The sequence below is a fragment of the Desmodus rotundus genome, chromosome 12, assembly GCF_022682495.2.
Source record: "Desmodus rotundus isolate HL8 chromosome 12, HLdesRot8A.1, whole genome shotgun sequence".
NCBI classification, from domain to species: Eukaryota; Metazoa; Chordata; class Mammalia; order Chiroptera; family Phyllostomidae; genus Desmodus; species Desmodus rotundus.
The window spans coordinates 72112688-72129986 of record NC_071398.1 but is presented as its reverse complement, the minus strand read 5'-3'; the positions used below and the strand labels follow the sequence as shown (position 1 = coordinate 72129986).

At 48.7% G+C, this 17299-nt stretch overlaps 1 protein-coding gene across 1 annotated transcript; it reads right to left on the bottom strand.

Annotated features, from left to right (window-relative positions):
• Positions 1-6483: 6483 nt before the first annotated feature.
• On the bottom strand, positions 6484-8613 carry AVPR1B (arginine vasopressin receptor 1B). The gene is made up of 2 exons (XM_024571637.2): positions 7630-8613; positions 6484-6815 (listed from the first exon to the last, which is right to left on the bottom strand). Exons 1-2 carry the CDS (start codon positions 8567-8569, stop codon positions 6484-6486), a joined length of 1272 nt encoding a protein of 423 aa, XP_024427405.1. The 5' UTR covers positions 8570-8613.
• Between the last annotated feature and the right edge of the window lie 8686 nt (positions 8614-17299).

The following is a 17299-nucleotide window of genomic DNA, read 5'->3' as shown; positions in this document are numbered from 1 at the left end:
AATAAACAACTTCCTTAAACATTTTAAATAAAATAGCAGTCATCAGTTTCTCTTTTCCTCTTGCCCAGCCCGGCATGTGTCTGCTGAGTTACCTGCTTTGCCCACCGAACTTCAAGTGGCCCCACTAGCTTAGAAAGCCCACCGTCACTCAGCCTTTGAACCCGCTGTTCCTCATCAACGGAAGCGGACTAACAGAGCCTGGTGAATGCCGACCAGCATCGCAATCTGTTATTACAAGGAAAATCTTTCCAAGTTTAATCCAATACAATTCAAATCTATTCCCATTTGTTGTTTCTTTTTTAACCAATTACGGATAAAAGGACACTGTGTGAACTCGATTAGGAAGAGTTTATCTCAAATCAGCAGATGCACGCTATTTAGCTGTAAGATCCTAGACATGGTCCTTTCCGATAATGAGCAAAGTGAGGGTGTCCACCCACCCATGTCCTTCACCGCCTGATAGTGCTCTAGGGGTTCTAAGCACTTCGATACAACACTTAACAAAAATAAGGGCTATCATTATGGGAAAGGAGGAGGAAATTTGCCATCGTTGCAGATATCTTAGTTCTAGAAAACTTCAGGGAATTAAAATGTTTCAAAACTGATTACACGCAGTATGCAGTGACTAGAGAAACATACAATATACTATCTTGAACAGCTAATGAAGACAGAGAGTGGGAAAAAAAGTGCTCACTGTAGCTAAGCACCTCAAAACGTGGAAACCCGAGGATTACTCTGCCAAGTTCAAACCCCTGTCCAGTGGCTCTCGGATCTCAGAGACGGCTTGTGAACTTGCTCCATCTGCGGGCTGTGCGTCACTTTCTAGACTGGTACTGGGAACAGTGGGAGGATTTCACATTCCTGCGTTCCCCTTCCCCAAGAAGATCTGAAAAAATGGTTCTGGGGCTGGAAAGTATTGCCAATCTACATGTCCCTCTACCTTTAGCCTGCCATTGTTCTTCTCCTGCTAGATTTGAATTTTTGTGTGCCTCCCACCCTCGCAACTCATATGTTGAAATCCTAACCCCCAACATGATGGTAGCAGGAGGTGGAGCCTTTGGCAGGTGATTAGATCATGAGGGCGGTGCCCTATGAAAGAGACCCACAGAGCTCCACAGCCCCTCCCATCCTGTGAGGATTCCAGAACTCTGGGGCCTAGGAAAGGGCCCTCGCTAACCACTCAGAAACCCTGATTTTGCGCTTCTGCCTCCACAACTGTGAGAAACAAACTTCTGTTGTTTGCAAGCCACCCAGTCTGTGGTATTTTGTTATGGTATTTATCTTATGGACTAAGACATCTCCTCAGAAACTTTCTCAATGGGGAAAAGGAGATTCTATTGACCAGAGAGGTAGAAAGAAAACTAAGTATGGACAACAACACTGTCTTTGCATCCAGCAGTGAAACTCTACTTCTTTTTTATCTCTTTTAAAAAGAAAACAAATAAGCAGAGGACTGTAGAGGTTCCGACACGTCACAGCACACCCGAGAGACTGCACAGGGACACTGCCGAGACACTTCCCCACTAGGAGAAGGGTAGGCTGCAGCCTCGCAGTAGAGCGCCTGGTCCCGCAGAATTCTGGGTAGGCCCTGGGGGTGGGGAGGGGCACACGTCAACAGAAGGCTGGAGCAGCCGGGTGGGCGGGTCAACCCATGCAAGACCTGGTTGTGGAGACTTAGTTATCATGTGCCAAATAACACGTGACAGAGGGGAATTAACACAGAGCAGTGAAACCAGGGCCTGTCAATGTTAGGCCAACTGGGTACAACAGTGTTAGAATTAGGTGGACTTAATGCAAGAAAACACCCCAGAAAGACGTGACTTCTGACCTTAGTTTAGGGAGAAGGGTAGACATCTGCTGGTGGAAGAAGAGGCAGAAGAAAAGTGAGCAGGCCTGACTGGACGCAGGCTCCCTGAACTGCAGGGAACAGGGTCCGTGCTGGGCTCAGAGACAGTGGAGATGCCCTGTGTCTAGCAGTTGCTGTCAGAGAGGACAGAGACCTGAGCATCACCAACCGTCTGATTAAGGTCTCTAATGAACTCTGCTATGACTGGCTTCAAAGGTATGACATTTTATAGCAAATAAGTATGTCACGGAGGTTAACAATAGCACCCACCCTGATTGCTTATAAAGGGAAGGCATTTTTGGAGAGCCTTGTTTAAGAATTGAGTAGAAAGTGGGACTCCAAGCTACTTACAGAGGTTCGACTGACTGTCGAACAAAGAGAAGGGCTCGTTTTATGTCCTAAGGAGTGTGGGCCAATAAGCTGGTGACTGGAGCCAGCTAACAATTTGAACTTCTCCGTAAAGTCATTGCTAGCCATACTTCTAGAAATAACACAGCTTTTTGCTTGTGATGCTACTGTGAGTTTGGAAGGTTAGCTGCTTAAATCTGTATGAGAGGTCACCTGTATGAGCAATCACCTTTCAAGGGTGATTGAATGTCATGGACATTCTCCCATGTTGAATGTCATCGGAACCTCCAGGGAACAACCATGCTGCCCCACACGGGGTCCCTCTGTGGGCGAGAACTGGATGAACACTTTTCCAGAACTGTCTTATAACGAGGGACAGAGAAACTGATTTGCTACTGGCAACCAGTTGCTGGTTGATCTCATGATAATAATGAACTGGGATTATAGAGTGGACCAGAATGAATTTGACTTGTCTTCCATGAATTCTTATTCTAAAGGAGCAAGCGCCCAAACGCTCACCATAAAAGTTCAGCAGAATTCTACAAGGGACACTGTCCTATTGGCCAACAAGGTCCACGTGGATGAAGAGGCATTTTATGCCCAGCATCAGGGGATGTTTTGCTCGTGGGATCAGGACAGATTTCTGGGTCCAGATGGACTTGCAAGAGGTCTTCTAACTCAAGCCCCCAGCCTCTAAACCAAACACATTACAATAACTCCATCTTATCTGGGTTTTTTGTTTTTGAGGGGCCACTAGCTCCCTCAAATATTCACCCTTTCAGGTAGGAATTTCTACATTCAGTCTTTTACCTGCAGGAGAAACCTTTGTTCTTTGCCCTTCCTTACCAAATACATCCTCTGTGAGCTTAGTGAGAAAGAAGCATGTACCCAGGTATCTCAGGAGAACTGGGTCAAATGAGAGACCAAGGCTCTAGAACTTTAGGGAAAGTTAGTATGGCCTTAGAGCTAAGAGGCTGGTGACTTTCCCAGCCTGCCCCTCGAGTCATTACTGCTTCAGACCCACTTTCAGCTCCACACTGCCACTGTGTGGCTCCAGGGAAAATCGCAGAATACTCTTGTTTATTTTTTTTCTTCTTAAACTGGGTGAAGGGGTTCCAGGAAGATGGATCTCCACCCCTGCTCTGCTCAAGATCAAAATTTTACTTCAGTTTGCCTATGCCATTATGACTGTCCCTGGGAAACAAAGATGCCTAGAAATGTCCTGTTCGTTAAGGAGTTTTATTGGTCATTTGCAACCGCATCTCTGGGCTCCTGACCCAACAGTGAGAGGTGCTGCAGCCTGGGCTGAGTCTACAGCCTATTAAAAGACCTATTTACATAAAAAGCACAAACAGAGCCACATGGAAAAGTACTGGCCTGTACTGGACAACATAAAAAGCCATTCTGAGAAGTCCCCACAGTCAACCAATTAACCTTCTCCGGCCACCCTCTGCCCTGCCTGGCCCCTCACCCCCCACTGCTATGTGGGTCCCAAGGGACTGAAGCGCTGTGTTTCACAGAGAGTTGGCTGTCTGCAGCCAGCTGTCAAAGTGAGATTGACCCAGAGAGCACAGGACCCCTTGCTTCCCACAGAGGCCCACCTCCCTGAACCCCTTCCCAAAAGGCCCACGAGAACTTCTCACACACACTGCAAAAGCTGTCAATCACAGATCCAGACAAGACCCTGCCATTTCCTCAGAGCTTCCTGGGATAGGCTCCTGAGGCCCCTGCCCAGTGTCCAGCTGCTCCTCACTGGCCTCATCATTGGACAGCCCCAGCTTTCTGTAAAAGATCAAATGCAGCCTTTCTATGGGAGGAGGAGTGTGGGCCCCAAGCCACCACCACAGGTAAATGCAAATGCAAAACTGGAAATGTAATAGCGGTATTATTTGCCGCAGAAGGCAAGAGTAGAGAGACGTAGAAGGTGCTCTGGCCAGCCTTGATTCCACATCTCTCTTCCCCTCTGAACTGTAGAGTCTCCTGGACCCAGGGCCCTAGAAGTTACCCATCAGATGCAGCCCGAAGCCAGGCTATCATTATCTTCCCTAACATCAGTAGGATGTTCTATTGTCTACAGTCCTCCAAGTCCCTCCAACAAGGTGGCACTGTTATTTCTTTTTAACAAATAAGGAAACTGTTGCTCAGACAGATTGGATAACTTACCCGGGTTCACACAGGTAGAAAAGGGGTGAGATCAGGGCTCAAACCCATATCTTTGGGGTACAAGACTGGTGTCCCTTCTATTTCCCATCCATCACGATGAGCAAAGGTTTACTTAGTACCTGCTAGGGTACTAAGGTGCTAGGGTACTGGGGTGCTAGGGTCAGGAACTGTGGTCCGGAGTGGCTCATGTAAGCAGGAGCAATTCCGACAGCTCAGGCTGGCATGGGAAGCACCTACGCCCAGATCCACCGGAGCAGATGGACAGGGAAGAAGTGGTTGGATGTCAGGGACTCACATGGGCAACAGAGCACAGGGAAGAGACTGTGGGTCCTCTCCCTTGAGCCTTGGTCCCACTGGGCCCTGGGCCCCGCCCTCCAGTTCTCTAGCGCTGAAGGGCTACAACGCTTGGTTCACTCACAGCACTCAGCTTAGTTCTTTTCTTTTAAAGAAACCTAAGGAGGTTCTGAGAGCTGAGTGGCCTCTTAAAAGTGTATCCGCAAAGTCACAGTCATTTCTCAAAGCCTCCCTGGGAGCAGAGGGCAGACTGAACCTGCTGCCAGGAGCTGCTCTGGGGAGTTCCTAGTTAGACTAACAGCCTCCTGCCTAGTACAGAGTTCACGGATTTCCGAACGACCTGTGCACCCACAGTCCTGCCTGACCCTCACAACTCCGAGAGCCAGCATTTCACCTGCGTTCGTCATCCGTGGTGACATGCTGATGAGACCAGGACCCAGTTCCTGACTTCAGTGATGCTCTTCCCACCATGAAGCTCATCTCCGAGATTATAATTGGAATTAGGGTGAACATAGATGCCCTGGAGATAAGTCAGGGCAAAGCCCCAGATTCTGCCTGTCTATCCCTGCATCAGCATCACAGAATTGAGGGCAAAAATGCACAGTGTGGCCTTGGAAGGACCCTCAGTCACCAGAATTTAGTCAAAGAGTGTAAAGGTCATTGTCATGAAAATCCAAACGATTCTTCTGGAGCCTGTTGGTTAGAGCGCCCTTTGTACATGTCTGTTGTGATATCATTTCCAGTCTTGCAAAGTCAGGAAAGATCGGAGCTGAGAAAGACCTGAGAGTACATCTTCGTTCCACGAGTGAGGCGACTGAGGCCCAGGGACGGGGTGGCTGGCCCACGATGGTACAGCTACCTGCAGGCAGAGGCGGTGTTACATCCCAGGCTCCTGACTTGAGCGCAGTGTGTGCACAACTCGTGTGGAAGCTCCAAAGAGCCTTAAGTAAATCCAGGGCCATGACCCCATCACACTTCCTCAAGAGACTTGTCGTGTGGTCTGTGCAGCCCCATGGGAAGGAGCTGTCTGGACACCTTGCAGGGTGAGGGGGAGCAACCTGCCCTGCTGCCTCTGAGTCTTCCTCCATTCTTAATTCTACTGTGGCCCTTTTCCTCTCCTCCCTCTCTCCCCTCACCCTCAGGGAGTCAGACCACTGAAAATATATGACACTCTGTCCCCGCCCTAAAAAAGGGGGTGGTGTGGGGAAAAGAGAAACTTGAATTTGCAGAGTTAATGCTTGTTACCTGGTGTTGTGCTAAATACTATATCTCTCTCCAGTAAACACACAGGCATAGCAGGTGAAGCCCCCTGACCCATTCACTTTTCTTCATTAAACGATCCTCCCTCTACCAAAAAATAAAATGAAAAATAAAAAACATCCAGGATCCAAATAGGGTCCTTCTTGCAGTTTTTCACTTCTGCCCTCTCCTGGTTGGGCCGACTGTGCTTAGTTAGGTTAGGTTGGGGACACATAGCCAAGGTCGGAGACCAGCCTCTGAGCTGCCACCTGTGGAGCCCCAGACAGGGCTGACCTAGTCCTGCCCCAGATCCAGGGCACCACATCTGCCACGTGGGTGTGTTCCCAGACATCCTGTGAATGTGGCAGGATCGGGGAGCAGATGATCTCATGATCCCTGACTCTCAGCATGAGAGATGGGGAGCGAATGCAGGCAGGCCTGACACCAAGTGTGGCCATTCTGGCCTTTTCATGCTGCCTAAACTGGGCTCCCCTAATTCCAGCCCAGACTTCCCAGCATTTGCAGCCAGTGCTGAGATGAGCCGAGACCCTCCTACAGCCCCATGGGCAGTGCCAGACTCCAAGGAGTGTTCCCTAGAAGATGCCTGCCTCAGTGACGCCTTCCCTGTCCACCTGCTCTGAGTCCTTTGGTGACTCTTCAGGCCCAGGCCTCCCACTGAGGCTGGGGCTGAGGCTGTGGGTGGGCGGGCAGCTGGAGCGGGTCAGCAGCAGTGTGGTGCGGCGACTGGAGAAGCTGCCATTGGACAGCTGCCTGCGCATCCGGGGCTGCGGGCCCCCACAGCAGGCCAGATGGCGTAGGGTGTGCGGCCACAGGTGGCTGTTGAAGCCCATGTAGATCCAGGGGTTGCAGCAGCTGCTGAGGTTGCCCAAAAGCATGGTAATAGTGAAAACCACATTGGTTGAATCTGCCAAGAGAAAAGCACAGGAAGCCTTAGAAGAACAGCTGGAAGGGATCTGAGAGGGAATTGGGTCTCCCTTGAACAGAGGAGAAAATGAGTCCTAGAAAGGTGAAGGGGCTCACTTGGGTTCCTCCATTAGGGAGAACCACAGCTAAGACTCAAACCTGGGACTCCCAACTCCGGAGTCTTAACTCGCTGACTTTTTTTGTAACCACAGGGTTTGCTCTAAGATGACTTTAGAGGTAGACAGGACTGGTCCAAATAGGAGACACTGTCTTTGTTTCAAACCTAGACCTTGAATTTTCTAATGGATGTAGACCTAGGGTAAGGCAACTTCTATAAAACAGGGAGAATAACCATGACTCTAGGCCACGTTCCGGTATCCCCATCCCCACCCCCATTTATGTCATACACATGGGTGCACATTGGCTTCTAGATTCTGCCCCTCCTTGACCCCTCCGGGGCTGTCCCACTCATTCTGCCATAGACACCTACTGCGTCCTGGCAGAAACTCAGCTGACAGTTGGGGGCAGGGGGAAGGAGACAGCAGGCTGTAACACAGGGACTCAGGAAACCAGGAGGCCAGTGTGCTGTGGAGGTGACCTGGGTATACTGGAGAGCTAGTTAAAAGGGCCCCAAAGGGCTTCCACTTTTCTAAGGGAGCGTGGGGTTGAGGGACAGGCTGATCATGGGGATGGACACAGCAGACAGGCAGAAAAGGGCACACTGGGAGGCACTATAACCCTTTCCTCATCCTCCTGTTCTCCCTTCCCGCTCTTTTCCACTTGCTCCACACCCCTTCCCCACCACACACACTTGCCTTCATCAGGGGCGTTCCTGTCCCACACAGTCCACATCTGGACACTGAAAAAGGGTGCCCAGCAGATGATGTAGGCCAGCACAATGATGAAGGTCATCTTCACAGTTCGGATCTTGGCCCGTGAGATAGTGCTGATACTGCTGACCCGGGATGGCAGTCCCCTCGTGGCTGCAGCTGGGGTGGGAGGCGAGGCCCTGTCCCAAGTCTTCCAGGCCCCTTCTTCTTCCCTCCAGGTCTGTGTCTTGACTTTTAGGTTCTTACAGATCTCGTAGCAAATGAGGCTGTAGCAGGCTGTGAGCATGGCCACAGGCAGGATGAAGATGGCCAAGGCAGTCCAGGTGATGTAGGCCCGTGACCCCCAAGGGAAGCGAAAGTCTGCCCAGCAGTCCAACACCCCTGAACCCTGGATCACTTCCCGCAAAGAAAAAATGAAGAGTTGAGGAAGGCTGAGGATGGCGGCCAATAGCCAGGGAGCGGCGATGAGTGGATAGGTAGACTGGCTGGGCTGCTGGAGGCTCCGCAGGGGGTGGCACACGGCCAGGTAGCGGTCCAGTGTCATGGCGAGCAGCATGTAGGTGGAGGCGAACATGCTGAGTGCCTGCAGGTACTTGACAGCCCGACAGAGAAGGTCTGGGCCCTGGAAGCGGTAGGTGATGTCCCACAGCAGCTGGGGCAGCACCTGGAAGAGCGCCACCGCCAGGTCGGTCAGGGCCAGGTGCAGCACAAACAGGTGCATGCGCGCACACTTGCGGCCCTGCTGGCCCAGTGTTAGCAGCACAGTCAGGTTGCCCCCTGTCGTCAGCAGCAGGACAGTGGCCAGGACTGCGATCTCCACCTTGGCCAGCTCCTCATCCCGGCCCAGCCAGGGCGTGGTGGCATTGGGGGCAGAGAGGGTGGCCCCAGGGATGGGGTTGGCAGCCCAATGAGGCCCAGAATCCATGGGGGAAGTTTGCTGGGAGGGAAGGGAAGAGGGAGAGAGTGGGTGGAGAGTGGGTGGCCAGGAGAATTTCAGGGATGAACTGGAGCGGGAGGCCAAGGTTTAGTAGAGAGAAAGGAGAAAGGCAGGGTGACAGGGTACAGGCTGCCAGTGGGTGGAAATAGTTGAGGACAGGGAGGGATAGAGAGAAGGAGGGAGAATGAGATAAGGAAGATAATGACCCCAAAGAGGAGCAAAGAGAAGGTGCCAGGGAGACAGGGTGTCGGGAAGGGCAGAATGAATGAGGCTGTGCAGAGTGAGGCTTCTCAAAGGAAAAGAAGGCTTGTGGGGGTGGTGGGGTGGCTGCTCCAGTCCCAAATCCACCCCAAATTCACTTTCTCCAAACTTTTCTGGAAGCAGAAAGCAGATGTCCCTAAGCCTGCTTGGAGGCACAGTCGGGGCCATCCGTGTAGCCCTGCCAGCAAGGGGCGACAGTGGCAGCTGGAGTGCAGAGGCTCGGCAGGGCCGGCAGGTTTTATGAGCTGGCAGCGGAGCCCAGAGGCCAGCGCCGGTTGGCTCTTGCAGAGGAGGGCGGAGTGAGACTCAGGCCCCCGGCGAGGGAGGGGGTTATCGAGGGAGGGTAAGGGGACAGGGACTGAGGGGCGCAGGACCAGGGACTAGGAGCGAGAGAAGCAGACGAAGAAAGCAGCGCTCAGCAGCCGACCGGACCCACGGACCTGCAAACTGACAAACCCATCTACCGTGTACCCTGGAGCCTCAGACTGACTCCCGAGACAGGTGCGCACCCGGGGATGGGGTGGCCGTCACCCACCCACTGCGACCTTGCGGATGACAGCGCTGTTGGGCGCGCTGCCTGCCCCAGGCTCCTCTAGGCCAGCAAAGGGTCCAAAGTCTGCAGAGGAGGCACGCGGGCGAGGCAGCGCCCCACACGGAGCCCCCACCCCCACCAGGGAGGACGGCTGACCAAAGACCTTAGTGGGAGACTTGGAGCCAGGCAGGGAGGAAGAAAAAGTGAGGACATGTGTGGGGAGAGGGGTGGTTGTGACAGAGGTGGGGTAGAAGCAGCTAGACCTGGGGCCCCACTGCTCTTGATGGGAGGTGCCGACTGGAGAAATTCCGCACTGTGTCTGCAGGAGAAGGCTTAACCCCTGGCCTCCCAGACGCTCTCCCAGCAATATCCTAAACGCAGTTAGCATCCTGCGAGGTGGAAGACGGAGGCCGGAGTTCTGTGCTCTTTCACGAAGATCACAACTAGAAAGCAGTAGTTGCAGGACTAGGCCCAGGGCAGCCTGCTCTTCCAATTGCAGACTTAACTGACATCCAGGACGCGGGGCTCCGCTGCCCAAGGCAAACATGAACCCCTGCAGCGGAAAACTTCAGCTCAGCAGAGGCCGCCTGTGGTGTAGTGTGGGGTGTGTGGTGCTGGCTGTGGAGTTCACTTATTTTCCCTTCATAGACAAGGTGGGTGGTTGGGACTCTCTCCAGAGCAGATTAGGAGTTCATCAGAAGTGACAACAGCATGGTCCACCTCCCTCAGGAGGGGCAGGGTCCATCATTGTCCCGAGGCCCTCTTGTCCTGCCTTTTAATCAAATCAGCCCCCTTTAGTGTCGCTCACTCACCCACACACCCAGGTAGCATCGCTTTTTGAAGGGCCCCCTCCTGAGTACCTACCACTTCACTCCCACCGCATGCCGCTGCCACAGTCCAAACACTCACCATTTCTCACCTGAGCACCGTAGCATCCTTCTTTGGTACTCTGCAGCCCAGCTGCACCTTCTCAAGGACTTTGCTCGTCATATATTCTTATTTTAAGTCTCTACTAATTCATTCCCATCTGCAGGCAACCAAAATCTAGTGTTGTCCATTAAAAAAAATTATAGGCCTCTCCTCCAGCCGTCACAGTCTCTTTCCCTTCACAACAAAACATCTCCAAAGGGCTGGCCACACTTGTCTCCATTTTATAGTGATAAATAATTCATCATTTATTTCAAATTATATTTAAATTATGTACATTTAAACATGTTTTTAAAACATTACATATTGCACAAATGACATCATGCTATATATATCATTCTGAAGCTTGATTTAAAAAAACAATCTGCCTTGGCTGGTGTGGCTTAATGGATTGAGTATTAGCCTACGAAGCAGGGGGTCACTGGTTTGATTCCCAGTCAGGGCACATGCTGGGGTTGTGGGCCAGGTCCCAGCTGGGGTGCGCGAGAGGCAACCACACGTTGATGTTTCTCCCCCTCTCTTTCTCCCTCCCTTCCCCTCTCTAAAAATATAAATAAATAATATCTTTAAAAAATGTATTGGGGTAACACTGGTGAATGACATTACATAAATTTCAGGTGTGCATCTTTACAATGGAACATCTGTATACTCCATTGTGCACTGACCCCCCGAAGTCTAGTCCCCTTTCGTCACCGTGTAGTGGACCCCCTTTACCCTCTTCGTCCCCTCTCTGTCCCCCTTCCCTCTGGTAACCACCATTCTGTTGGCTGTATCTGTGAGTCTGGCTTTTGCTTGTTTTGTTTTGTTTGTTTATTTATTGCTTTTTGTTTTATATCTCACACATAAGCTAACTCATATGGTTTTCATCCTTTTCTGTCTGACTTATTTTATTCAGCATAATACTCTCAAGATCCATCCATGTTGTGGCAAATGGTAATGTTTCATTGTAATTGGTAGTGGTAATATTTCATAAAAACATTAATTTTTTATGTCTGAGCATAATTCCATCGTACACATGTACTGTGTCTTCTTTATCCAAACATCCATTGGTGGACGCTTAGGTTGTTTACAAGTCTCGGCTATTATAAACGATGATGCAATAAACATAGGGGTGCACAGATCTTTATAAATATGTGTTTTCAAATTTTGGGGCGTAGATACCCAGAAGAGGGATTGCTGGGTCACATGGTATCTCTATTCTTAATTTTTGAGAAAGCTCCACACCGGTTTCCATAGTCACTGCACCAGTGAACACTCACAAGGGTCTGTTCGACAGCGCACAGGGCTCCCTTTTCTTCACATCCGCACTAACTCCTGCTATTTCTTGTCCTTTTGATAATAGCCATTCTAACAGGTGTGAGGCGATCTCTCGTTGTGGCTCTGATTTGCATTTACCTAACGATTCATGATGTTGAGCATCTTTCCATGTACCTGCTGGACACCCGCACGTCTTCTTTGGAAAACTCAGATCTTCCGCCGATTTTTTAATTAGATGGTACCTTTTTGCTACTTTTTTCCCATTTAGTAGATTGCCTTTTCATTTTGTTGATGGTTTCATTTGCTCTTCAGAAGCTTTTTAGTTGAATTTTGTTCCACTTGTTTATTTTTCCTTTGGTTGCCAGATTCAAAAAACCATTGTCAAGACCTATGTCGAGGAGTTGACGACCTCTGCTTCCTTCTGGGAGCTTTGTGGATTCAGGTTTCACATTCAAGTCTTTAATCCAGTTTGAGTTCATTTTGTGTTTGGTGTAAAATAGTGTCCAATTTCATCCTTTGACATACGGCTGTCCAATTTTTCCAGCACCATTTATTGAACCAACTGTCCTTTCCACATTGTATATTCTTGACTCCTTTGTTATAAATTAATTGGCCATATATACATGGGTTTATTTCTGGGAATACTGCTACTTCTTAGTTTTTTGGTTTTAAGCATTATTTACTGGCTTTCCCTTTGGTAGAGGAGTATATAGTGTCCTTTCAACACAGATCCACTACTCATATGCCTACTTCCTGTACCCCCAGCCCCATCATCCCAATATAGTTATGGGAATCGTGACCTGTGGGTCCCCCATCTGAGGCTGACTTTGTATGAACTGCAAGTTGAATCTTAAAGATTTTGTAAAGCCTCCTGCCAAAAATATTTAAAAATGTAAAAAGACATAATTCATAATCAAATAGTTTAATCTAATTCTTTACCAAAGGACTTGCTTCCATGGATCTGAATGTTGGTTTCTATATTATTAACTAGTAGACTCAGAGGCAGAGAAATTGAAATTGTTATAAGTTGAAATTGTTAGATGCCACTTCAATTAAAAAGAAAGAAGGATTCTATTTTTATATATTCAACTTCAATATAATGTTTTCAGGAACAGACCTATCACGAAAACTAAAATTTGTCTCTCATGATATATACTTATCAATATCTCTTCCCTTAACAATCTTCCACTTTGACCAAAAGGGGGAACTCAAAATCATTCCTGCATTAGTGTTGGCCAGTGGACAGTGGGGATGTGTGCCCCTCTTGTGCCACACAATAACCAGGGCAGAAAAAGTGGATGAGGGCATTTTTCTTCTGCAGCCTCTGGATGTCTTATCTGCAGAGGCCTCTTCTTGGCTGGAACTCAGAGCCCTCTCAGAATGCTGAGTTACTTGCCAGAACTAACATTTCACAGAGGTGCCTGGTCCCTCTCAACACACCTGTCATCCACTAGGTACTGGCCTTTCTGCCTGCCTGGGCAACCCTTAATTCACAGTCCCATAAATGTCTAGATAGGGGAAGCGTTCTGGGGAAGATGGGCCATTACAGGGACTAATGCATCTTTTACAGCCAGCAGCAGGTCTTGGTGTCGCCACCATCTTCTGTTAAGTTGGTTTAATGCTGAGATGGATGGAGAGCTGACTGGTAACAGGAGTGGGTGTGGAGGGTGAAGAGTTAGCCTAGTCAGCGTTGATTTCAGGGCCTCCCAGAAAGTCTTCACTTTGTTTTTCTTGCCATAAAAATATCTTGTATAGTCTATCTTAGCCTCTTAGCCTCTTGTACATTCTACAGTTGTAGAATGTTGGAGTTGAGAGGGACTTAGCTTTTGGTTCAGACCAAGAGGTTAAGAAGTAATGGGAAGAAACTCTGAGATCACTGAGTCCCATTGTTTCATTCCCCCCCCCAAAAAAAAATCCATCCTGAAAGACAAATATACAAGTGAGGTTCTCAACATCATATGACATCGGAAGTGAGAATGTGACAAGGACCCAATTCTATCTGTGTGCTCTTTTTGCCCTGTCATGCATTGGTCCCTCATGGCAGTCCCTCATTCACACTGGCTGCATATGAGAATCTCCTGAACCAATTGTAAAACACCCCAGCCTCCCCACTGGAGATTCTGATCACTGCCGTAGAGCAAAAGTTTCAGTTCTGCAGCTAATAAAGCCAACTCAGTGCTTGGCACATAACAGAAGCACAAGAAACTTCTGTTTAATGTTAATTCAGAATTTAATGAGCACTGATGAGTAAACTAATCATCTCCACTGGGTAACATTGCTTTATTTTTTTAACTTTATTGTAGAAATGTTTAAACATTCACAAAAGTAGACTTCCAGCCAAGACAGAGGCATAGGTAGGTATACTTTGCCTCCTCACAGAACCAAAAGAAGGACAACAAAATTAAAAACAAAAACAACCAGAACTGCCAGAAAATCAAACTGTATGGAAGTCTGACAACCAAGGAGTTAAAGAAGAAACATTCATTCAGACTCATAGATGGGACAGAGATGGGCAGCCAGGGCACAGAGGACCTGTGGCAAGGCAATGGCTGGAGGACTAGGTGGTCCCACATTTGCATGCAGATAAACTGGGAAGAACAACTGGGGAGAGAGACAGCCCATGCAACCCAGGGTTCTAGTGCAGGAAAAGAACACCTAAAAACCTCTGGTTGTAAAAACCTCCAGAGGTGGGGGTTTCGGTGGTGGGTGAAGCTCCCAGCCTCACAGGAGAGTTCCTTGGAGAGACACACAGGATCCTAGAACGTACACAAACCCACCCACCCAGGAATCAGCACCAGAAGGGCCCAATTTGCTTATGGGTAGTGGGGGAAGTGACTGAGAGCCAAGCAAGCAACATCGTTCCCTCTTGGACCCCTCCCCCACATACAGTGCCTCAACACGGCAACATGGGCTGCCCTGCCCTGGTGAATACCTAAGGCTCCGCCCTTTACTACATAGCAGGTGCACCAAGACAAAGAAATATGGCCCAAATGAATGAACAGGTCAAAACTCCAAAAATAGAACTAAGTGACAAAGAGATAACCCACCTATCAGATGCAGAGTTCAAAACACTAGTAATCAGGATGCTCACAGAGTTGGTTGAGTACGGTCACAAAATAGAGGAAAAAGTGAAGTCTATGCAAAGTCAAATAAAGAAAAATATACAGGGAACCAACAGTGAAGGGAAGGAAACCAGGACTCAAATCAATGATTTGGAGCAGAAGGAAGAAATAAACATTCAAGTGGCAGACAGGGAGGGGAGCTCACTAATCAATATTGCTGATGTGTACAGGGAGGCAGCATGAAATGACTAAGGTGTGTACTCTTCATCCCTGACAATAATATCTCCGGCTCTCACCATAGTTCTTGGTACATAGCGGGTTTGTTGGAAGGATGGATGTAAAAACTGGAAATAGCACTGAACCTAAAGTTGGGAAACCAAGTTGTCCTCCTGGTACTGTTAGTAACACAGTGTGTCCCTGATGAAGTCACTTCATCACTCTGGGCTCAGTTTCTTCTTATGTAAACCAAGGTGGTTGCATTGGTTGATGTCGAAGGTCCCTGCAATGCCTCTTTTCCAGTTCTGTGCTGGCATAACTCCTTCTCTTTTCTCCTCTGAATATTTTTTAAAAATCACTTCAGGATGAAACCAATCAATCAACATTCTACCAGATGCTGGGGGGTAGGAAACAGGAAATAGAACCTTTTTAGGGAAGATGAAATACAGCGGAATTAATTTAAGAACAATTAGACCCACTGTGCATCCATTTACTAGGTCCCTACCAAACTTCAAAGGTACTGCTTCTCAGTTTGTCGTCTATAGCGCTCCAGCACCATGGTCTCCGGGAGCACCTGCATGGAAACAAAAGGCAGATTCCTGACCTCCGCCCCCCACCACCCCCGTTCTAGACGGTGAGAACCATGGAGTTACATTTTAAATCAAATCTCCCCACCAACTTTCGAGAATCACTACAACATAGGAAGTACAAAGGAGCACAGTCTGTGTTTAGGCAGCTTACGGTCTAGGTGGGGATGATAAAAAAGCCGGAAGGTGATCTAATCACTGTGTGTTTTAGAAAGATTATTCTGGCAGCAGGGCACGGGCTGGACTTGAGAGGGAAGCTGGAGGCAGGGGTGTACTCAGAGGTGTCGCAGTAAACCTAGAGGGAGATAAGGGCTGGAGGTGCTGAAAAGGGAGGAACAGGTGCCGTGTGTCAACTCCCATCATAGATGTGTTTTTTCATTGCAGGCAGTCACCAATTCCTTTTGGAAGTTGGAAGGCTATAGGTGACTGATGAAAGGTATAAAGGAGTCCGAAAAAAATGAGTCCGAAATAAAACAGTCCAGTTATGCTAGTAGTGGTCTGAAGCCCTGGAAAGATAATGGTCTGCCCTCTCCGATATCATTCAGAATAAAACAGCCCTCAAGGCTCATAGGACTGCTGAAGTTTTTAAAGTTTTTTCTAAATTTTCCACTTGCAATGTTGTGGATAAATTCACTGGATTGACCTTTTCTTATCGTTTTGCTTCTTCCGCTTTGCTGGGCCCTGAGTGCAGGCTTAGTCTTCCTATGAGGTGATCAGAACCAGCGGGGGTGGAGGTGGAAATAAGGCAGGGGCACTTTGGGAGGGGCTGGTGGCGGTTCCCCATGGGGTGAGGAACATGGACTGGACGGTGAGAAGGAGGGGAGTCAGTGGGGAGGTGAAACTGACAGGCCGAGGAACTGCATGCAACTCCTGGATCAGGCTGAACTCGGCACAAACTGTCCTAGAATCTAGGTGAGTGAGCTGGATAACAACCGTGGATATTTGTCCAGAGTGGGGACAGGCTGTCTTTGTCCTTGTGTCCCACTGCAGGCAGCATCAGGTACACGGGGCTCTGGGACCTCAGAAGAACACACCCCTTGACTTAGGGAGAAGGGTGAGAAAATGCCACTGGCTAAAATGGAGCCAAATGATGAACTGAGAATGGGTAAACTGAGCCATCCATGGGTCCTGCTCTTAGGGGGTCTGCGTGAAGCCGGTGAGCCTGAATGGGAGCACCAAATGCAGATCAATATCTAAAAGGCCCTAATTTGTCCTATAGTTAAAAAACAACAAGAATCCTGTCTATTTTTTTCTGTTCATTTTATTTTTTTAAACCAGCATTCTAAAACATTTAATCACGGGGTCCTTTAAAAGCATAACTGACTGACTGAATCTGTCCCTGACACGTTTTGTTTCCTTAGTAGAGCATTGAAAAAAATTTTTTTGAAGTAGTTGCCAACATTAAAAAACCAGGTGATTTCACCTAAAAATCCAAATTACCAACTTCTCTAAAAAAATCAGATCTGATCACTTCAGGACCTCATTCCCATATGGCCACGGTCTGTTGGAGCTGAGCAGCAGTCATTTTGGGGAGGGACCTGCCCTCTCCACTGGGCCAGGGCCCCGGGACTCACGCCACTGAGCATCAGTTGCCATTTATCCTCACACCTGTGCTATTTTTTCTTATAGTAAAGAGGCTTAAAAGCCTATTCATACTCAAGTTGCTATTGAAATTGTTCCTCTACTCGGCCTGCTTCCTTCCTTTATGTTACATACACAGTCCCTGTCAAATGCAAGTTGCAAGTCCTGTTATCACTTCCATTAACATCACACGTGACCGGATGAAGGGAGGAGGGGCCAAATCGTGTTCTCCATCATTCCCACCCCACATACTGGTATAGAAATAGGAGAACTAGTACTTCAGCAAGCCCTGGGT